At 46.0% G+C, this 22935-nt stretch overlaps 1 protein-coding gene across 1 annotated transcript; it reads right to left on the bottom strand.

Moving 5' to 3' along the window:
* Nucleotides 1-605: 605 nt before the first annotated feature.
* LOC129329012 (solute carrier family 22 member 6-A-like) lies at nt 606-21143 on the bottom strand. The gene is made up of 10 exons (XM_054978398.1): nt 20292-21143; nt 17334-17437; nt 15400-15554; nt 12224-12392; nt 11213-11336; nt 9678-9793; nt 8822-9036; nt 5241-5349; nt 4372-4575; nt 606-1012 (listed from the first exon to the last, which is right to left on the bottom strand). Exons 1-10 carry the CDS (start codon nt 20691-20693, stop codon nt 919-921), a joined length of 1692 nt encoding a protein of 563 aa, XP_054834373.1. The 5' UTR covers nt 20694-21143; the 3' UTR covers nt 606-918.
* Between the last annotated feature and the right edge of the window lie 1792 nt (nt 21144-22935).

The following is a 22935-nucleotide window of genomic DNA, read 5'->3' as shown; positions in this document are numbered from 1 at the left end:
GGAGGACACCTTCACAGTAAAGAGAACTGTCCAGCAAGCATTATGCCCAATCTGTGGAGAATTCATGTGGCTCCCATTTCCCCCCTTTAATCCAGAGAAAGTATAAATGCAATTTCTTTCCAAAAAAAGGGGGAGCTGTGGGGCAGCTGCAAATACACCATCAATCTGGGAGGCTCCATGGGAAGGCTGGGTTGAGGGAACGCAGATCTGCACACCCCTTTTTAGCCCTTTCAGGGGCTTGCCCCCCATTTCCCTGCCCAGAGCTGTGCTGTAACATTATGGCACTGCTCAGCAGGGAAAGGGGGAATCAGGAGAAAGGGGAGATTTCTGAGTTGTGCGTGAAACTGCTGTGACATCTGCACTTTTATACAAGTATGATGGGAGAGAGGGGGAGGAGTGGAGGATGAGGGATAGTAGCTGAAGAGAACGGCTCGAGAATGGGCTGTGTGTGTGGATACCATTCCTGCCTGTTCCCTCGCCACTTCCTACCCTACTGCAACAGAGGCACGTTTTTGCACTCACATGCAGCCTTTGCGTGTACAATTGCAGTCTTAGTTCTGTGGAAAGCAAGCCGAGTCTCCTCATCCATAAGGAAATATGCTCTGTACATGCTCAACGGCTGCCTTTATTAGTCCTCAGTCCTCCTGGCAGCCAGAAACAAGCTCAAATAAAGTTCTGCCCTTTCCCTTGACCCCCTCAGAACCATCCCCTGATGATGGGGAAAAAACAAACCACAAGTAACAAGATGCTCTCTTTTTAAAACAAAAAGTTCAGAATATATAGAGATTTTATACTGTCTTCTCCAGCCTTCACCGCATATCTCCTTTGTGAGGAATTCTTTGGATGAGTACAAAAGAGCAGGCAGTCACATATTTTAAAAGAATTTGTTTCAAGGATCCGCCAGTGTCCAGGTGTTGATCAGCAGGCCTCTTTGAACAGGGGCTTCTCCTGGCTCTGGAGCAGAATCTTTTCATGAGCGGCTGCTTCGCTCTTCCTCTTCTTCTTCCTGGATCTTGCAGGAAAAACCAGAGAATGGTCAGCCACAGAAATCCCCACCAGTCTGTCAATCATCCAGGAAAACTTTTAAAAATCAAATCCGCGTGTTTCTGGTGTTCCTATAACCAGACAGTGTTATTTCCAAGCAGTACTGCCTTAGACTGAATTAGACCATGGGTCCATCAAAGTCAGAATTGTCTTCTCAGGCAGGCAGCAGCTCTCCAGGGTGCGTGGCAAAGGTCCTTCCCATCACCTACAACCTGATCTTCTTAACTGGCAAGGCCAGGGCTTGAACCTGGAACCTCCTGCAGGCAAAGCAGAGGCTCTACCACTGAGCCACAGCCCCTCCCCAACACCAGATTCTGCTAAACTCCAATGGAGACATGTCATGTTCTGCCTGGTCACCCAGTGCTGCCCCAGCCTCACTCTAAGAGCCAAACTACAAGTGACGTCTTACACAGGTTGGACACTAGTCGGCTTCCCTCAAGTTTTGATGGGAAATGTAGGCATCCTGGTTTTACAGCTTGGCTCTCCATTACAGCTGCAAGACCAGGATGCCTACATTTCCCATCAAAACTTGAGGGAAGCCGACTAGTGCCCAACCTGTGTAAGACGTCACTTTTAGTTTGGCTTTCAGCCCCACCAGATTCTTGCTGCACCCCGACTGACATCCCTGGAAGCTCATCAGGTTGTTTGGGGCTCTCTTCTCCTTTCTCCACTGATCAGAACCATGTACTACAGCTGCCCTTTCCCCCAGGGAAATTCCCTATTTTCTGGGTCTTGGTAAATCATAGCAGGCAAATTTTTAAAAAATTGTTGCTAAACATAAACAAGCTCAGAACAGCTCACGCAGTTCTTCCCTCCATTTTATTATCATTGCAACCCCGCTAAGTAGGTTGGGCTGACACAGTTTGGCTGGCCCAACATCAACCCGTGTGCTTATGGCTGAGGACCTAACTACATTTTATGTTTAGCCAGTTTGGTGTAGCGGTTCAGAGTGCAGGACTCTAAACTGGAAAGCCAGGTTTGATTCCCCGCTCCTCCACTTGAAGCCAGCTGGGTGACCTTGTATTAGTCAAAGCTCTCTGGAGCTCTCTCAGCCCCACCCACTGCACAGGGAGATTTTCATGGGGATAATAATAACATACTTTGTAAACCACTCTGTAAACCACTTTGTAAACCAGTGGGCATTAAGTTGTCCTGAAGGGCAGTATATAAATCACATTATTATTATTATTATTAGAGATGGGCACGAACCAAAATACAAACCAAAATTAAGCATGAACCAGGCTGGTTTGTGGTTCGCGAACCACAGTTTGTCAGATCCCATTTCTGACGAACTGCCACGAACTTTTAGGCTGATTCATTTGGTTTGGTTTTTTTGTTCATCGCTGCAGACAACCTGGTGCCAATCAATCAGTTTCTTAAGCAATAGGGGATGGACTTCCTGCAGACCTTCCGCTGACTTGGAAGTGAACTTCTGCTGGCCCGGAAGTGACCTTCTGCTGACCCGGAAGTGGTTATTTTCTGACCTGGATGTGGCGTTTTCATGAACGAAACAAACCGGTTCGCAAACCAAGGGCAGGTTTGTGAAAGTTCGTGGTTTGTGAAATTTGACAAACCACAAATCACATGGTTGTTTTTTTCCAGTTCGTGCCCATGCATGGTGTGTGTATGCACGTGTATGTACACGTGGTGTATGGTGATGGTGTATATCACATATCATTGTACACACATATCATTGTACACGTATGGATGCAAAATGCCACTGCTCTGCTTTCTTCTTGTCTTCCGTTAAACATAAATGTTGCTGAAAGTGTATCTTATTCTATAACTAGTTCAAGCAAGTCTGCCATGAAACTGAAAAATCCTTCATGGCATAAACTGCAAAGAGGCTCCCCAGTGCGGAGAATGTGCTTTGAGCTCCCTTTTGAATATCCGTGCAGCATGTTCAATACAGTTTTTAGATCCTGCTTTTTGACTGGTACCGTCAATAGATGAAAAAACAACCCATGACCATTCAAACCAGGTGTTACGAATCCAAGAACTAAGCCTCAGCAAGGAAATCAGTTCAAGCAACCTGGTTAGTCAAAATGGAGAGAAATATACAAGCAAAACAAGATTTGCAGTCTAGTCAGGAGGATCCCTTAAAGCAATGGTACTCACTCCACAACTTGCAGAGAGCCACATTCAGAATTACCATTAGCCAAAAGAGCCTTATGACTGCTGTATGGCCATGTACCACAGACATACAATAATGTAAACCTGTAATTTTTTAAATATTAAATATAAGCTTTTTTAATTACTAGAGTACCTGGGTTGTCTCCCCCTACCACTGCTGAAAATTAGCCAGCTCTTGTATATCTGGAGAGAGGGGAAGAGGTTTCCCTTTCTGCCTTTTCACTTTCTCTTCAGCATGAGGCACTGCAGTTTGTAAAGGCACTCAGAAGAGAGCAAGCTAGCTGTGAAGAAAGGGAACTAAACAACACCACAACATTACTGTGGCTGGCTTGCTCTTTTCCTGGGTGGCTACCATGATGGTGATGGTTTTACTCTTCTACATAGCTAGCTTTCTCCCTTCCGAGTAGTCAGGATAGGAGTGTAGAGGCTGAGGAGAAGGGTGGGTTTTAAAAAAATATTATTATTAAAGAAAGAATGGGCCTTATACTTCCATATCTGGCATGAGGCCCACAGCTCAAGGAGGCTCACTTCAACAGCTGTTTCAAGGGACAAGCCACCTGCCAACCACAAGCCATACCAGGCAAGGGCCTTGTCCATTTTTCTGGAGCATGGGGCTGACGCTACATTGGGGAAAGGTGCTCAGAAGAGCCAGAGGTGGCATGTTAAAGTGCCGTATGTGGCTCCCAAGCTACTGAAGAGTATAACTGCCTTAAAGCTTACCTACTTGCTGGCTATGTAACAATTAGTTTAAATTAAGCCATGAACCACTCTGTTGAGGTGCCAGACTCTCAGGCCAACACATTTCAGGTTTATTTATTAAAATATTTATATCTCACTTCCCAGACTCTTTCCAGTGTGTGGGTGGAAATGGCTTCAGCTCCCCCCACCCCTCACCAGTCTGTACACTGTTTCTCTTCCTCAAATCACCCCATAGAATTGCAACTGGATCCATTTGCAATGCACACAAGTTTTGCAATGACCTACGGAAGCTAAAATAGCACAGGTGGAAAAGGCTGAAGCTGCTTCTGTCTACACGCTGCAGCCTTGAAGAGAGAAAGTCTACGAAACTCCCCGAAAAGACTGATATAAAGTCCTTGAGTCTAAGAAGCTCAACTCTCCAAGGACTCTGTAACATGTAGACCGCTGAAGCCTCGCCCCCTTTCCTCACCCAATGCTTTTTACAAAGTCACATACCTGTTCTCCACTTCTTCAATCGTATCTGGTAGTGGGACATTAAGTGTCTCTGGCAGAAAGCAAGCGACAATGCCAGATATGATGGGAGCTGCTCCATACACGATCGATGGCAGGAGGGAAAAGTAGTCCTCCATCATCTTAGCCAGTGGGGCAACAATGCCTCCTACACGGGCCATGGTGCTACCAAAACCTAGCCCAGTCTGCCTGGGATGGAAAAAAAATACATCCTTGAGATAACATCATAAAAGTATTTCAAATAAATATATATCCAATCAAGATGGGAGAGCCATTAACAAACTCCCAAACATTTTTTTCCCTTTTAAAAAAACAGGTGCATGGGACTCCAATGGAGTTTGAGACCTGCCCAAAATGACACGGAGGGGTCCCAATCCAAATCACGTTCCCAAAGACACCTGTGCTTAACACACACACACACTTGCTAGCTTATTCACAAAACTCCCAGGTACGTTAGCCCTAAAGGAAGACAATCAAATTACTTCTATAGTTCTACAGGTCCCCTAGGTAACCACTGTCAAGGGATTCCTCGGCTTGTCCTTGGTAGCCTGTCTGCCATAAAGAGCCATTTTACTTGTTTTTTTAAAGGGGTGGAGAAGAAGCGCTGTGCAGGGAGGGAGCTGGATCCCACCAGCAACATCTTCCCTTCCCTCAGACCTCCACCTCTGGAGGCAATTGCATCTTCCTGTTAGAATCCTTAACTACTGTGGGGCTATGAGAAACAGCCTAGGATCGCAGCGCTGCCAAGGTTACCCTCAAAAAATCTGCGATATAAGCCACCGCACATTAAAATTTCCATGTCCTCTCTTCATCCACCCAAGCCAAGGGTGGCATATTCAAAAGTGGTGTCTCACCGGATGGGTGTGGGGTAGAGTTCAGTCGTGAAGAGGAAGACACAGTTGAAGGCAGCTGCAAGGCCTCCCTTCCCAATGACAGCCAATGACGTCCGGACAGTCTGAAACTCTTAGGGGGGGAAAGGGAAGAAACAAAGATGGCAGGATTTGAACACAGTGCCCAACTGAGGCTTCTGCTTCTCCCTTAGGGATGTTTCACAGATTCCTCTGTGTGAATCAGCCATCACAAACCAATGCAACACATGGAGAGATGTTCATACCACCATAATGCTCTTCACTTCACTTCACTTCACTTCACTTCACTTCACTTCACACATTTAACAAGGTTGTGGCTTAGAGTGCACACTTTGTGCACAGAAATTCCCAGGTTCGGTCCCTGGCATCTTCAATTTAAGGAGATCAGGCAGCAGGTATTAGGAAAGGCCTTTCTCTGCCTGAGAGCCAAGCTACAAGTGACGCCTTACACAGGTTGGACACTTGTCAGCTTACCTCAAGTTTTGATGGGAAATGTAGGCGTCCTGGTTTAACAGCTTGGCTCTCCATTACAGCTGAGCCGTTGCCAATCAGAATTGAGAACACTGAGCTAGACCGATTACTTGCATCAAAAACTTTTTAAAAAATCTTCTGCCTGATTAATTAGAAATATTTTAATTGGTCAACTTGTTTTTAATTTAAAAAAACTAAAAAAAACCCTTGTTTTTAATCAATTCATATAACTGATTAGCCAACTGAACATCAGCCTCACTTTTTACCATTTTAAACTGCTGCTGTAGCAGTTTATTTATTATTTATTTATGTCATTTATAGTCCGCCTTTCTCACTGAGACTCAAGGCGGATTACATAGGGTGAGATTAGTACAATCACTAGCAAGGACAAGGGCAGGCATTTCCATACAGTGTCAGGAACATTTCCATAAACAATGTCATAGGGTAAATAAATACAAGTTTACAAAGACATAGCATTAGCAAGGATCCAATACAGAGTTGAAGAATTGCTGAAACAGAACATAATCAATGCTAGGACTGACATGAAGCACAGGTAGTATATAGGAGTACATATTTAAAGCAACAGATAATATGTAAGGCAACATAGTGGTGAAGTCTATGGTTCCTAACTCATTAGCGAAACATCTGAGACCCCCCTCCCTACAATACTGCCTTCCTATCTGAGTAAAAAAGCCTTTTTGAATAATTCGGTTTTGCATTGTTTGTGGAAAGCCAGGAGCGTGGGAGATCTTCTGACCTCCTCAGGCAGGCCTTTCAACAGGGTAGGGGCCACCACAGAGAAAGCTTGTGTACAGGCTGCTGTTGATTTCACCTATGTGCAGGCTGGCACATAGGTATGCTAGGCCAAGGCCGTGAAGAGCTTTGTATGTAATAACCAATACCTTGAGTTGAGCACGGTAACTGACAGGTAGCCAATGGATTGACTGTAGGATGGGAGTGATGTTCATGCTTCTGCTCGCTCCTGCTAACAGTTGAGCTGCAGCATTTTGCACCAATTGGAGCCTCCTAGTTAACTTAGATGGGAGACCAATGTATAGTGCATTACAACAGTCAAGGTTTGATGTTACCACAGCATGAGTCCTGGTGGCCAGGTAGAGGTAAGAAGCCACCTTCCAGGCTAGAGTGAGATTGTAGAAAGCATTTTTGCAGCTGCCTTAACTTGTTTTTCTAGTTGTAGCAGTGGATGCAGCATAACCCCACCAAGTCTGCAAGGGTCAGATGAACTCCATCGAAAGCAGGGAGTACAATGTCTTTCATGATCTCTGCCTTCCCAACAAGCATCACTTCAGTCTTGTCTGGGTTCAATTTCAATTAGTTATTTTTCAGCCATTTCACCATGGCTGTCAGGCAGCGATCTAAGATTTCTACCACATCCTGTGGGGATCTGGATAGCAAGATATAGAGTTGGGTGTCATCTGCATATTGATGACATCCAACTCCATAGCTGCAAATGAGTTCTCTAAAGGTTTTATGTAGAGGTTGAATAACACGGGAGATAAGATTGTGCCTTGTGGAACACCACAAGATAGTTCCCATTATGGAGATAGCTGATCTCCAACGGCAACCCTTTGAATCCGTTCCATGAGAAACAATTCGAACTAGTCGTTTGATGACCACTTCTGTTTCCAAACATCTCAACAGGATGGTATGGTCTACTATGTCAAAAGCTGCAGATAGATCCAGGAGGAGTATAAGGAGGCACGGCCTTTGTCTATATTTAGATGGAGGTCATCCACTAATGCTACTAGTGCTGTCTCTGTCCCATGCCCTGGTCTGAATCCAGACTGGAAAGGGTCTAGAGCACTAGAGTTTTCCAAGAAGATCTGGAGCTGGTCAGCTACTGCTCTCTCAATCACTTTGCCCAGAAAGGGCAGATTAGAGACTGGGTGATAATTGGCCACATCAGTTTTGTCTGGGGATGGTTTTTTAATTAGCGAATGGATAACTGCCTGTTTGAGCTGCTGGGGAAAGGTGCCCTGAGTTAGTGACTGATTTACAATAAATCTCAGTGGTTCATTTACATGCAGGGCTGGCACCAGGGTTTCTGGCACCTGAAGCCGGGGGCAGCTTCAGGTCTGCTCCTGCCCCCTCATGTGCGCACCTGGACTGCGAGGCGGCGGGTGGCTGGGCGGGAGGGCTGCCCGCTCAGACTGCCCCATGCTGCCGCCACTGGCGTGCGCTCCCAGCCAGGCACAGTGGGTGGCTGCAGAGGTGTGCATGCGTCCTCCCAGCCCTCCTGCTCTGTTGCTCCACACACCACCCCAGACGTCTGCCACGCCTGGCCCGCAGCTGCTGCTCCCAGCTGGGGGCCCGAGCTGGCAGCAGTGCAGGAGGGCTGGGAGGCTTCAGTAGCTGCGGGCCAGGCGTGGCAGGCAGCCAGGGTGGCATGCGGGTGGCTTGCCATCCCTCCTGCTCAGCCGCCTGTGCACTGCTGCCGCCAGCTCCGCAGCGTGCACTCTCGCCCCTGGCGCCCCCTCTGGCGCCTCAGCGCTGGAGGTGGTTGCTGGACTTGCCTCAATGGAGGTGCCAGCCCTGTTTACATGATCTTTACTTGATTTTAACAGCCAAGATGGGCAAGGATCAAGCACACAAGTAATGGCTTTCATAGCTGCCAGGATCTTGTTAAAGTCTGTCACTGTAATTGGTTCAAAGCAGTCCAAATGTCAGCCTGATGGTGTATTAAGCACTTCTTCTATCTCCTTTACATTGCAGCTGGCATCTAGATCATGCTAATTGGTTGTATTCAGCACCCTGTTGGCCCAAATCTCACTACTGCTCTGAGCACAGCAGGTGGTCTTAGGGAAGCCACTCCTCTCAGCTCAGCTCCCCAGCTGTATTGTGGGGATAATAATGACACTGACTCTATTCAGTGCTCTAAGTGGGGCACTAATCTATCTAGAAGAGCGGTGTATAATGGCACTATTATTATGTTATTATTAAAGTTCTATTGAAACAATGAAGAGCTTTGTGGCACCTTGAGGTCTAACAAGTTTATAGCAACATCTCGTTTCATGGGTCAGAGCCAACTGCATCCGATGCAAACTCTGCATGGTGGTGAGTGACGAGCAACTCACCTGGGGGCACAAAGATGTTAGCGATGATGACAAGGCCAGCCAGGATGAGGAAGGACATGAGGCTGAACCTTCGCCCAATATAGCTCATGGTGATGGTCACAATCACTTTGGCTGGGAAGTCAACAGCGCCAAAGATCACCTGGATGAGATAGATGCTAACTCCAAAATTCTGGAGGTCCATGGCCAACCCATAGTATGAGAAGCTGACGGAGAACCTATCATGAAGACGGAGATGGGTGATGTTTGATAGAACAGAAGATACGTGTAAAAGATCAGGTTGGGAAACTACTTCCCACTACCCTTGGGTGAACAAGCGCTTGGGACTATTCACTCTATCTGCTTTAATGATTCCCAGGCAGTGTTGATGGGAAGTTAAGTATCTATCTACAGTAGCTGAGTTGGTGGAGTGAAAGCAAAACACTTTTCCACACAAGTCAGATCGGTTGCAAGATAATTTGCTTGCACTCTGCCACATAACTTTGTCACGTTGCTTAAGCCTGACAGAACCTCTGTTTCTTTACAAGATCTTAGCAGTTTTAATTGACTTAACTATTGCTTGATCAGAACTATTGTATAGCTCAAGTCTAAGATCTTGCAAGCAGACCTTACAGAAAATGCCTCGTTCAAAGCCTTGCAAACAGAGCAAGGCACTACAGATATACATCAACTGTATTGTTCAATCGCATGCAGTATGAGGCATTTGAATTTACTTTTGAAGCAGCAATGAATATTAATCTGCTTGGGTAATTGATTAAGGAATGAGGTTTTCAAAGTGCCTGAACCTCCCTCCTTGGCTTTTCAGAAGGTGCTTCTCTTTCCTTCCGTGAGTTGCTCATACCGGGCTTGGCCCTCTTACCACACCAAGGAGAGGCAGCAGCAAATGCGCCGGATGGCTGGCGTGCGCACCAAGTCAGAGATGGAATAAGAGGCTTTAGTGGAAGACAGTTCCTTCTCCATGTTGGAAAGCAGCACCTGAAAAAAACCAACAAGGTGACCACATAAGAATTGGGGCTGGCCCAAGGATTTCTGGCACCCTAGATAAATGACATTGCTCTCTCCCCCCCCCTCATATTGCAAGGAAGCCACTACCTGCCCTCCTCCTCTCCACACCCTGAGGAAGCGGCTACCATCCTCTCCTCCATCTTTGCACCACAGAGAAGTTGCTGCCCCCCCTTCAACTGCAGAGAAGCCAGTGCCACTAACACACACTGCATACCCTTGCTGCAGTGCCATGCCTCCCAGGGGAAGATTGGGGAAAGGGCTCTGCCTCAATGGAAGCGGAAGGGAAGGAGGAAGAGGGCCTGCCCCTGCCCCCAGTAGGGGGAGGGATGGAGCAGGCTCTCCACAGACCAAGGTGCCATCCAGAGCTGCCTCTTGTCATGGCAAACCTGCATCATGTAGTGATTACAGGGTCAGAGGCCATTTCCCCACGGTCTAAAAATAGCGAGAGACTCACAGAAAGCTATCAGCTTCCTCGTGAGATTTTTGACGCCATTGGTTTACAAAACACCACAAACGTGATTTGTGGCATTTTGTAAACAGATGGTGTCAAAAATCCCTTGAGGAAGCCGGCAGTGAGATGAGTATCTCGCTATTTTTAGACTGTGAGGAAACGGCCAGATTAGGATCTGGGAGTGCCGGGTTCAAATCCCTACTCTACAGTGAAAGCTTGCTGGGTGATCTTGAGCCAGTCACACACATTCAGCCTAACCTGCCTCACAGGGTTTGTTGCGAGGAAAAAATGGAGGAGAATGATGTCTGCCACCTTGGGTCCCCACTGAGGAGAAAGGCAAGGTATAAATTAAGAAAATAAATAAAAAATGCTACAGGTGGGGTGATGACGGGACTGGTTTTGCCGCCTCTCTGCCTCTGGGCACCTAGGGGCACCTGATGAATAGGAAAGCCCTGGTAAGAATGGAGGGGAATCCAAATACAGAGAAGAATTACTATTGATGCCCTTTGGTGACAGCTTCAGCCTTCAGAGCTGCCAACTGAACATGACTCAATTATAGACCAGGGACAGTTGCTTGCCTTCCGTGGCAGATGTGCAGTTTTCCTGAGGAAAATATTGTTCCCCAAGTAATGGAAGTTCCAGGAACCATATAGGGACAAACTACATGTTACATTCAACACATGACCACCACAGGGACTTACAGTAAGGTGAGTTCTCCCTTTGAACTCAGTTGTGGGGCCCTGGATGTCAAAGTGGAGCAAAACCTCTGTGTGGGAGCAAACCTGCCTCAGATTCCAGCAAGTAGAGGACACACTAGGCTGGAGCTACCAGAGTCTTCTTCATCTAGTGGCCTCCCATATTCAAGACTAACTTCCACAAGGATCCAGCTACGTCTATCAGTTTGGCCCCCAAACTCTCTGTCACATTCTCTTCCTTACTTCAGTGGTGATCTCAGCTCCAGCATGCTGCTTCCCATTGACCCGGGCGACCCTCTGGAGGACTTGGACAGCTGTGTGAGATTTCCCTGCTAGAAGTAGCCAGCGAGCTGACTCCGCAAGCCACCTGTGCGAATGAAACCAAGGGACACCCCCTCAACCAACAGGGCAATCAACAAAGCACAGGTGAACAAGAGAGGTCAAAACTCACCCACGCACATTTTCTTAAGCAATTTTTAAAATCTGAATTCACTTGTAAAAAGTGTGGGTTTGATGTTTTCTTAATTCAACTTTCTTTCCTGGTGATATTTTCTGCATAGATTGCAAAACTCTTGAAAAGAGTGCAGGTTCCACTACTTCCCACATCATAGACAAGGCTGTGTAGTATGGGTGTGTTTACAAGGAACTGTTTTTCATTCTTACTATTCTGATTTGCTTTAGCTGCTCCTAACAAAGGCACACAATGGGGACCAAGTGTCTTCCCACCCAGAAGGGTGCCCAGACTCTTATTCTTTTTTTGTGGGAAAAGTTTGCATTAAGGCTTCTAAGCAACCCATTCTAGTTCAACAGTAGATGATACCAACTGTGCTTCTCCTTTCTTTCTCTCAGAGTTGGTTACTTAATATTTACCCTGCTTTACCCTACACTCAAGGCAGCTAACAGGAATCACTTGCAAAGAAGAGCCATAAAGAACTGAAAACTTCCTCTGGCAATCTGTTTCATGTATTCCATGATTGGAAAGGCCAGAAACCATGCCTGGAAAGTGAGTGCCAGGTGAATGAAGGACGCCATCAAAAGAGGCTATTATGAGGAGCCTAAAGCTGGCACACTGGGAGAAGCAGTTCTTCAGGAAGAAGCTGTTTTAATTGGAAATGAAATGTGTCCCACATCAAGGAAAAAACAAAAGATATTCAGCCTCCTGGCCCTTTCCCCTGCCACCTCCTCTGCCAGCCATCTAATGCCACTTCCCTCCCACATGAGGGGCTGCACCTCCCTCCCCCGAGCAGTACCTACCATGAATAAAGGAGGAAGAAGAAGAAGGGCGCTGACACAGCCAGCTGCAGCCAACGCCAGTCTGGGATTAAGTAGGCCAAGCCAGCCAGGATGATCTGGCCCAGTGTATACGCAAAGCCAGTGCATGCTATGGTGATGGTGCGGTACTGAGTGGGAATCCACTCCACAACTGGAAAAGAAAGGAACCCCTGTCAAATTTCACACGGGCCCTCCTATTTTGTCTGGAGTCTGATGCCCCACTGTGGCCTCAGCTGAGCAAATGGGTTTAAATGTCTTCTTCCGGTCTTTTGTTGACCATACAAAGCTCACTTATATTGAGGCGGCGTCCAGCAATTCAGGGACAATGCTGCTTTCACATGGAGGTTGTGCTCCGGTTTGGCCTCCAAACTGGTGCTGGTGATTTTGGACCATCCATACAACATCATCCTCTAATCATCCACTTACTGGGTTCCCCCTTGCTTTGATACAATCTCTCCCAAAGATAATTTAATATGATCTTTTTGGAAAGATGGAAGTCAAAGTGCCTTTGCTCACCATGCGGATAAGAAGGCATGCAATTTTTTAAGGACCTGCCCATATTGGCACCATTTTACTTGACTAAGCCCTCAGCAGAAATCATCCCCCCCTGCCCCATGCCAGTAGAGGGCTTTTAAACTGACTTTTTAAAAAATCTGAAATTGGTAGATTGCTGCAGCGCAACAATATTATAACAACCTGTTGCCACAATCTATTAGTTTGTCTGAATTTTTAGCTTTGCTTTAAAAAGACTGTTTTCATTGCAGTGATATAAGGAGAAATGTGCACCCCTTATATCTTTGCAACAAGAATGGCTTGAGATTTACTTTTTAAAAAATGAAAACCGGGAATCAGAGGAACTAACAGATGAAGGGAATAGTCAGTTTCAGCATTACAGTTTTGTAATGATTTAGCAATTGCTGATTTAAAAAAAAAACTTTCCAGTGGTGATTAGGGAAATGGCTGCTGTGTGAACTCTCCATTGCAGTGGCAATGAGAGAAACACGGACAATGATCACCATGTCAAAGCAGCCCTAAGTTAGTATTCTCTACACTGGTTGGCAGTAGTTTTCCAGTACCTAGGACTGCCAACCACTAGTTGGGGCCTAGAGTTCTTCTGGAATTAGAACTGTTCTCCAGACTATAAATATCAATTCCCCTGGAAGGAAATGACAACTTGGAAGGTAGACTCCATTATCATATCTCCTCCACTGAGCTCTTTCCCCTCCCCAAAGGCCACTCACATTTCTCCAGGAATTTCCTAAACCAGAGTTGACAACTCTACCAATGGCAATGCCTGAGGCAAAGACAAGTGTACCCCCAAATCTACTACTTAACTCCCCCCCCAGCTGTTTTAGCACTTGAAGGGTGTTGGGAAGAAACAAGAGCACATCATCTCATTGTGCTCATGATGTTTTATATCACTCTTTTTAGGCTTTAATAATTATAACATTCGATTTATATACCGCCCTTCAGGACAACTTAATGCTCACTCAGAGCGGTTTACAAGGTATGCCATTATTATCCCCACAACAAAACACCCTGTGAGGTGGGTGGGGCAGAGAGAGCTCCAGAGAACTGCGACTGACCCAAGGTCACCCGGCTGGCCAAGTGGAGGAGTGGGGAATCAAACCTGGCTCTCCAGATTAGAGTCCCGCGCTCTTAACCGCTACACCAAACTGGCTCTTTAAAATGGTGGCCGTGTCCCTATCGTGGATGCAAGGACACTATCATGTCTATTTTGGCCCCAAGTTCCTTACCTGGAGGTGCTGGATAATGAACCTGCTTCATGCAAAGCTTGTGCTCTGCCCCTGAGCTATGGCTTCCCTCCTACAGTTGAAGTTTAGACAGAACAACTTGCCTTTGTTTGGTTGTTGTGGGTTTTCCGGGCTGTATTGCCGTGGTCTTGGCATTGTAGTTCCTGACGTTTCGCCAGCAGCTGTGGCTGGCATCTTCAGAGGTGTAGCACCAAAAGACAGAGATCTCTCAGTGTCACAGTGTGGACACTGAGACACTGAGAGATCTCTGTCTTTTGGTGCTACACCTCTGAAGATGCCAGCCACAGCTGCTGGCGAAAAGTCAGGAACTACAATGCCAAGACCACGGCAATACAGCCCGGAAAACCCACAACAACCATCGTTCTCCGGCCGTGAAAGCCTTCGACAATACATTGCCTTTGTTTCTTGCATGTGTTATTCTATAAAGCACTACATGCCTTGAAGGTAGTGGCTGAATCCACACACCCGCGGAGCATCCCGGCATTGCACTAAATGTTCGCTAAACACCCGGAAGTGTAGCGTCTTTCTAGCGTGATTCAGAAATTGCGCTAGAAAGACGCTACACTTCCAGGTGTTTAGTGAACATTTAGCGCAACGCCGGGATGCTCCGCGGGTGTGTGGATTCAGCCACTGTCTAAATAATAAATATAACTGTAATCCTTACCATGAAACCGGCCGTGATCTGTGCTAGGCATATCTTTCATTAACAAACAGGAGTCCGGTAGCACTTAAAAAGATTTACAAAATAACTGGGCTGCTGTTTTATTTTGCAACTTACAGACTCACAGGGCAACCCATCTGGAATGATCCCCTATCAGCGTGGCTTTTAAAAAGTCATCAGTGTGAATACATATTGCCACCTCCTGTGGCAATGAATCCTACGACCTGGGCCGTTTCCACACTACTCACCTTCAATCGGAACACCGCGGACCGTGGCGAACAAAACCTAGAAGATAGCGTGCGATGTCGCACAAAACTCATGCGAGAAAACACTATCTTCCGGGTTTTTCCCGCAACGTTCTGCAGCATTCCAATTGAAGGTGAGTAGTGTGGAAACTGCCCTGGTTATCTGTTCCATGTTAAAATAAAAGAAAAAAAATTAAACCTAGGCCGTTTCCACACTGCTTACCTTCATCCAAAATGCCGCAGAATGTCATGAAAAAACCGCAGAAGATAGCGTCTTCTTGCATGAGTTTTGCGCGATGTTGCACAAAACTCGTGCGAGAAAACACTATCTTCCGCGGTTTTTTCGCGGCGTTCCGGATGAAGGTAAGCAGTGTGGAAACGGCCCTGCATGCAAAATTAAGAATGTTAAAATCCCAGGATCCAAATGGGTTGCTTGAGCGTCATTTTGTTTCAGGCTTCCCTTAAGAAAGCTCTTACCCAAGCAGGCAATGCTGAGGCCGAACCCAGAGAGCGCCATGCCACTCAGGAACCGGAAGATGCAATAAGAAACAAAGTTGGGGGAGAAGGCTGCGCAAATCCCCATGACTGCCATTTGCAGGAAGGACCAAATGAGCAGAGCCTTGCGGCCAAACCTGCAACAAGCAAGCAAAAGCATCTGAAATACGCCTGGCAAACACCACAGTGGGGCTGGGGGGGGGGTCTCATGTGCTTCACCCCCTTTCCAGAACTAAATCGAAGGGCTTGGGGAGGGGGGGTCTTTTTCTGAAGGCCTCCCCATTCCAGAAGTGAATTGAGATGAGACAAAAGGTGGTGGATTGTGTGGAGGGGAAGGGTTTCATTTCCCCACACCTGTTGTTGGAATGTCTGGCATACAAAGAGAAAGAGAAGACCACCCTACAAGGGGCAGCAAGGACTAGTCAGATGGGAATGTGAGCACAGCACCTCTCTTTCTATTGAGTGTCATTTCCTTGTCTTGTCTCCAGATTGGTCCTCTCAAGGCAATATCCTGCTTCTTCTCAGAACCTCTCTCTCTCTCAGTCAGCTTGATAAGTCTATCTCAGTCTCTCTCTATCTCTCCACTTTACAATCAAGTATGTTAGTTCCTAAACAAACTTTTTTTACTCTTTAATCAATTTACATGATTATTGTTGTGTAAATACTCTGCCAACACCAGTGTGTGCTTCCTTTCAAGTAGGCACCGTAAATATGGCCACCATCATTATCTCCTGTTTAGCATTTTGTCCAGGGCTGCCGAGAGCCACCACAGGCCCCCTCCAAGATTTTCTCCAGCCCTCTATCCCAAATGAACTCAAGCATCATTTTAAAAAAAATCACATTCCGTGGAGCCCCGGATTGACTGGGATCCCTCAGATTTTGTCCTCCGCTACCCTCAGTGACCTTACCTAAGCTCTGCTTCCCTCATTACCCCATATCCACACATGAAACTGACTTCAGCCCATTGGTAAGTATTATCCCCTCTGAATAACCGCTGCTCTCTGGGTCTCAGGCAAGATGCATTTCACACCCACCTACACCTGAGCCTTTTGTAATGAGATGTCAAGGGCTGACCCTAGGACCACCTGCATGCGAAGCAGATGCTGTACCACTGAGCCACAAAGTATTCAATACATGCATCCAGTCATGCCCATTTTATCCTTTCCTGTTTCACAGTATTCAGACAATTATTTTCTTCTTCCTGCCATTGCCTGCCTCTGCAACCCTGATCTTCATTGGAGGTCTCCCATCCAGTTACTAATCAAGGCCGACTCTGCTTAGCTTCTGAAATCTGACAAGATCAGGCTCTCCTGGACTGTCCATGTCAGGGCTCTGGACATTTAAAGAAAGTCTTTCTTGGTGGAACCCAAAAATAGTTTTTTGGGGGGACCCTTCCCTCCTCCTGGTTGGCCAGGCTCCATCCTGTAGAATTGTCCATGTAATAGTTAATCCAGTTTACCTATGAGATTCTTTTTTCCAAGCAGGAGTTTGTGACTTTTTAACATCCAGGCAACAGCCAGAAATGCAACAGGCCTGGCATTACACCCATGCATAGAAATGCACTGATTAAGGTAATAATGACAGTGACTGCTTAACCTGTTGGATTTCTGCCTGTTAATGGCATAGGAACATTTTCAGAACTGAGAAGCGAGCACTCCTATCTCTGCTGTCCAAGAGTTCCTTCATTCTGAGACATTCCTCCTTTTCTCCCTCTATTGGCTACTTTTGGCTTGTAAACTCCTTGAGATAGGAGTTCTCCTTTTTGCTTGTAATGCTGATGGTCCAGTATAAAGAATAACCAGAACCTTTCTTGGATTTGCTTGAACTCCATCTTGGTGCTGGCCACAGCCCACAACCAGATGCACGCTCCCACTGTCCCCAAGATAGGTTATAGGCTGGCACACTATCTGACTTACCTATCAGAGAGCCTGCCGAGAATCAGCGCTCCAACCAGCACACCTGCCATATAGAGCGACTGGGCCATCTCCCGAAGCTTCCGTGAGTCACAAACCAGATCCCACTATTGTGGGAGAAGAACAGTGGATCAGCATTAAGGATTTCAGGGTGACGGAGCAATCCTAAGCAGAGTTATGCCCTTCTAAACCCATACACTTGAAGAGAGTCCATGCCTTTCTCTGATCAATGAATGGCCTCTCCAAATCTAGGAATTAACAGGCAAGACTTTCTGAGTCTATCATCTGTACTGGTTGGACCCCCACCATCTCTGTGTTGAACACCTAATATGTTGGCTAGGTTTGCCAGGCCTCAAGCAGTCTGGAACCAGGAGGCAAAGCGCAGATGTTCACAAGAAGCACCTGTGGTTCCAGGCAGATCGAGCCTGGCAGCATTGGGTGATGGTTTAAAGGGATATTGAGTATCTCCTAAGTCTCCCTTCTTTGCTGTAAGATTACTGCCCTTTCCCCCATGCATTTTAAAATACATATTTATTTTGCCTTTATTGGTGTCCATAGTCACTTTTTTGCAGAAAGAGAAAAATTGGGCAAACATGTTGGAGAATAGAAAAGAGTCCAGTAGCACCTTTAAGACTAACCAACTTTACTGTAGCATAAGCTTTTTGAGAATCACAGTTCTCTTCTTCAGATGCATGCATGCATCTGAAGAAGAGAACTGTGATTCTCGAAAGCTTATGCTACAGTAAAGTTGGTTAGTCTTAAAGGTGCTACTGGACTCTTTTCTGTTTTTGCTACTACAGACTAACACGGCTAACTCCTCTGGATCTACATGGTGTTGGAGAATGGAGTTCATTGGAATAATTTAATTGTTTATGTATTTGGTTTTATTGTTTTTAATTAAAATGTATTTGAACAGCTGTTTTAATGGTTTTGCTAGTTGGCTGCCTTGTGAACCCTACATTGGGTGGAAAGGCAGCATAAAAATGTTTTAAACAAATAGAGAAATAAATGTTAGAAAATAGCCTCAGGGTTTTAACGCCTTCAGTATTGGCACTGCAGTCCGAGCAGCCAGTCATAATATTAATAGTAGCCTTGCCTGAATACTTTCAAAAGTTTGAAGTGCTTCCCATATCTTACTTGGTTGAAATTTTTACAACAAGTCTGCAAGGCAGGCCAATATGACCGTCCCGTGTAGCAGATGAAGAGGGAGGCTAAGACAGAGAGACTTTTCTAGGTGACCTGATGAATTCATGGCAAGGTTCCTGATTTACATCTGAATCTTGTACTACACCAGTCATGCACAAGAATTGGCAGCCAGGAATTGGGGGCAGGATGGAGGGAAGAATGTAGAACATTCCTGCTCTCAGCAGAACCCCCAGCTGCTCTTTCCCTTGGGATTTTTGCCAGCAGCATCTCCGTCTGCTTTGTAAATCTTCTGTTCCCAGCAGGTCCTTTGGAGACCACGGGTGGGGGGTGGGAGTGATGGAGGGGGCGAGTCAATTACAGCCTGTTTACCCACCAAATGCAACCACCCCCTGCTGATCTTGCTGCTTTAACCCACTTGTTTGCTGGAAACTCCTTCATGCTGCAGCCTCCATCTCTTCCCTGCTCGGTCTTTTGCACCAGACAAAAATGAATCACAATCATACAGAGGAGACCAGGTGGCTGGAGACCTCAAGACTTCACCATGACACTTTCTTATACGACTGCACAAATTCTCAGAAGACAGGAATAGGACTATTGATAGCTTTTAGCTATGATTGCTAAAACTGAAGAATGTTTCCCTTCCCTTTCTTTATTCTCCCCACCTCAGCTTAACATTGATGAAGAATTCTGTGGAGCTCAAAAAGCTTGCTCGCCACTTTTGTGCTGTTTGAGTTGGTCTGAATAAATGGGATTACATCACTGGTGACCTCCGATTGGTTCTAATCTAATGGGCTGACATAACTGCTTACCATTTTTGCACATACAAAAGGACTGATGCTCCTGATTGCCAGAGTGTGTGGGTGGAATAGCCAGGGTCTTCTTGCCTTTGCTTAAGAGTATCACAGAGGCATGTGGCTGGAACCAGGTTTACACGGACCTGCTTGGTCAGGCAAGGAAGTATACTGCAATAGTCGATGTGGTCTGGGGAGAGCGGCTTGTACATGACCACTCTGCTCATTCAAGCCTGAACCTCCAATATAAGAACTGGGAGTCTTCCTTTGATGGAATGTGGAATGTCCTTCGGCCTTAGCATATTATATTTTATTGTTATGAGGCCATAATTGCATTGGGAAAATGACATAAAATACTGCCAAAAAATAAATCGATGGTTAGGTTTTTATGCTTTGTATATTGCCCTGGAGGGTTTGGTACAGCTAAAAAAAAGGGGTGGGTGGGAGAAACTTGCAAAACACAAGAACACTAACAATTTGTTTACTTGTGGCATGTTTATAGAATAAAAAAAAAGAATGCCCAGCAGCGGGTACGTATTTGATATAAGTAGGCAGTTGCTGATTAACTTGATGAAAAAGACGAAGAGGAAGTTCTCTGTATATGCTCCGATGTACATATTCAGAGCTGAATCCTGTCATCTCTGTCTGTCTGTACATGTTAATCCTACACTTCCTCCAAGGATGCTAGAAGGACATTAGTGGTTCTCCACCCACCCTTCATCCTTGCAAAGGCTTAGGTTGAGAATTTTTGACCCATGTTCACACAGTCTTTGCATCATGGCTGAGTGGAGATTTGAACTGAGTCTACCAGGTCCTAGTCTGAAACACTAAGCATTACACTGGAATAGGAAGCTGCTTTCAAAAATCACCTGCCTAGAATGAAACAACATAGAATCATAGTCTCATAGGGCTGGAAGGGACACCTAGGGTCATCTAGTCCAACCCCCTAACATGCCCATCTTCGGCCACCTGCCCCCTTCAACAGACCTTCCCTGGAAATACATTTCAACCTATTGCATCTCACCTCCATGATGATTGAGGAAGTGTACAGGGTCCTGTCATATACCCATCCATCAGCACAAGGCTCGGTACCCATCTTGGTCTTGTTTGCCTCAGTACCATTGGGGCTGAGGAGATGCCATTGGGTGTCCACAAAGCGATGACATCTTTCCAGTTGCTGGTTGCTGTCCATGGGGATGCCAACCTTGAGAAGATCGCTGGCTTCTAGTAAATGACTGGCGTTCAGATACTCACTGCCGTTGGTGGCAATGTGGACCCGGCAGTGATGTCCTGGGATGGCAGCTGTGAAGTTCTGGAGAAGGTTGTGGCTGGCCATCAAAAGGATAGGGATAGTAAGTAGTGCTGTATGGATAAACTGGAAGCGGCCCATGCCGCCAACTTGCTCCAGGAATTCAGCAAAAGTCATTGTGTCTTGCAAATTCCCAAGAAGAAATCACACAGGAGGATTAAAAAAAAATAAAAATCCTTGACTCCTTTCTAATCCAAAAAAGACAAATCTCTCTTTATAAAGGAAGGGAAAGTGACACTAATTAAACTTGCTGAAGCTGAAAAGATTTCATGAGTAGGAGTTGGATTGTGATGCAGTGTAGAATCAGAGTTCCTTTGGATACGGCGGATCTCTTGCTTATGACTTCCTGGAGGAGATGAACAAATTGCTTAGCCAAAGGGAGTGTCCTAATTTACCTAATAAACTGCTTTCGGGGAAACGGCAGGATCTCCTTATGTCAAAAGTGGATCAAATGGTCCATGCAGGAAGGTTTGGGCTTTCTGCCAATCTGAGGACCATGCCATATACTTGTCAGAGGTCTGAGGGTCTTTCTTCTCACTCTTTTGCCTTGTGCTAACTGTGCTCTCCTGGGGGGTGGGAGGCGGGGGGGGGGCAGAATCTCTTAGTGCTTATTCAGAGTTCTGCAAGAGAAATCCAGTCAGCGGTGAAAGCAGGAAAGTTCGCAACCAGCTCCTAGTTACTTGCATTGAGAAGGGGGTCCCTCTGAAGCACAAAATCTTACTTACTCCCTCTGTTCCCTACCGGCAAAAGTGTCCTGTATTTGCTGGGCCTTTGGGTGGATTATTTATGTAAAACAGTAAGCAGCTCATTTGGTTAAAGTTTTACTCTTGTTTGGAGGGATTAACTAAAGAAAGGGGAATTAGGGAGGAATGGGGAGATGTGGAAGAAAGGGCAGGGAGAGAAAGATCTGCAACCTGCAGTTTTATTTCCTTCGGGGTCAGGTCAGGGGGGCTGCCCTCATATACCCCCCTTTCTCCTCCAAGGAAAGTCAGGCTTTAGCTGGTGGCTGTTCCAGTGAGGGTGGCAGGTGTTTTGAGTGGGTCAGGGACACTCTGGGCTACCGGAGATTTGGTCCTGGTACACTGAAGTTCAGAGTCATGAGTGCTGTCTCATTCTCCATGCAGCACATGATTTGAGGGGGAGAAGCAGTTAGGGTGCAGAGGAATTTGTGCAGAGTGACCGGCAAGGCAGTCAACTAGAAGATGGGAACAATGGGTTGTGCCACTGTGGTGTGCTATGACCTAGGTCAAGTCCCTTCTCTTTTGGCCTCTGTACAGGGAACCAGCCTTAGCAGCTGACCCATCTTCACTGGCTGGCAAGTGGTCATCTACTCCCCTAATATAAGACTGTAGGGGTTGCCAAGTGTCCTGAGGCTGCTGGACCCAAAGGAGTAGAACCAAAGAGGTCAAGGGACAGAGCAAAGGGGGGTGTTGTTGTTAATTTCAGACTTGGTTTATTAAAATAGTTGAATATATAAAACATACAAATATAAAATAAACATTTTTACATTTAAGGAATGTTTAACAAAAGTAAGAACAGTCACAGAAACAAAATATAGGAATTGGTATTAATAGATATTCCTGTATTGCAATCATTCAGTGACCTTGGTATGGCATTTGCAAAAGCGGTCCTACCCTACAGAGGGAATGAATGCATGCAAAGTTAGTATATATTTACTGTCTGCTGCCTTACTCAGTATATACTAGTCCTCGGATAGCCTTGGATTTTCAGTAGATGAGCATACAGCTGTACCTCAGTGGACGTGCATGGAACAGTTGTTTTCAATTCTCTATATGTTCTTAAAAGGTTGACCATCTATATTAGAAATGTGTGTAATGCGTAGGACAGGACTAATTGTTCCATTTTAATTGTGAGATTTTCTCTCCATAGTCAAAATTGACCAGGTTTTGCTGTTCTCACTTTGAGACCTCTCAAAGCCTCTAATGTTATCTTTTCTTCCACACAGAATTGTTGCCTTGTTTCCCATTGATTTTGAAATAAATTTATAATGAGAGCCAGTTTGGTGTAGTGGTTAAGAGCGGCAGGACTCTAATCTGGAGAACCAGGCTTGATTCCCCATTCTTCCACTTGAAGCCAGCTGAGTGACCGTGGGTCAGTCACGGCTCTCAGAGCTCTCTCAGCCCCACCCACCTCACAGGGTGATTGTTGTGAGGATAATAATAACACACTTTGTAAACTGATCTGAGTGGGTGTTAAGTTGTCCTGAAGGGTGGTATATAAATCGAATGTTGCTGTTGTTATTATTGTTACTGAGAAGGGGCTTCAGCCTCTACCATTGTTCCAGCGAATGGCAATAGAGAAGATTAAAGGCAGCTCTTCTTCCTAGCAAAAAGGAGGT

The sequence above is a fragment of the Eublepharis macularius genome, chromosome 1 (genome assembly GCF_028583425.1).
Source record: "Eublepharis macularius isolate TG4126 chromosome 1, MPM_Emac_v1.0, whole genome shotgun sequence".
Classification (NCBI taxonomy): Eukaryota; Metazoa; Chordata; class Lepidosauria; order Squamata; family Eublepharidae; genus Eublepharis; species Eublepharis macularius.
The sequence above is the reverse complement of the archived record's forward strand: the minus strand, read 5'-3'. Positions and strand labels throughout refer to the sequence as shown.

Bases quoted from the DNA above. Each gene is read 5' to 3' on its own strand.
- LOC129329012 (XM_054978398.1), bottom strand. From the start codon at position 20,693: ATGACTTTTGCTGAATTCCTGGAGCAAGTTGGCGGCATGGGCCGCTTC. The intron at 5,350-8,821 runs GTGAGTTGCTCG...TCCCCCCCTAAG, and splicing joins TAACATCTTTGTGCCCCCAG to AGTTTCAGACTGTCCGGACG. The intron at 4,576-5,240 runs GTGAGACACCAC...TTTCCATCCCAG, and splicing joins CTCTACCCCACACCCATCCG to GCAGACTGGGCTAGGTTTTG.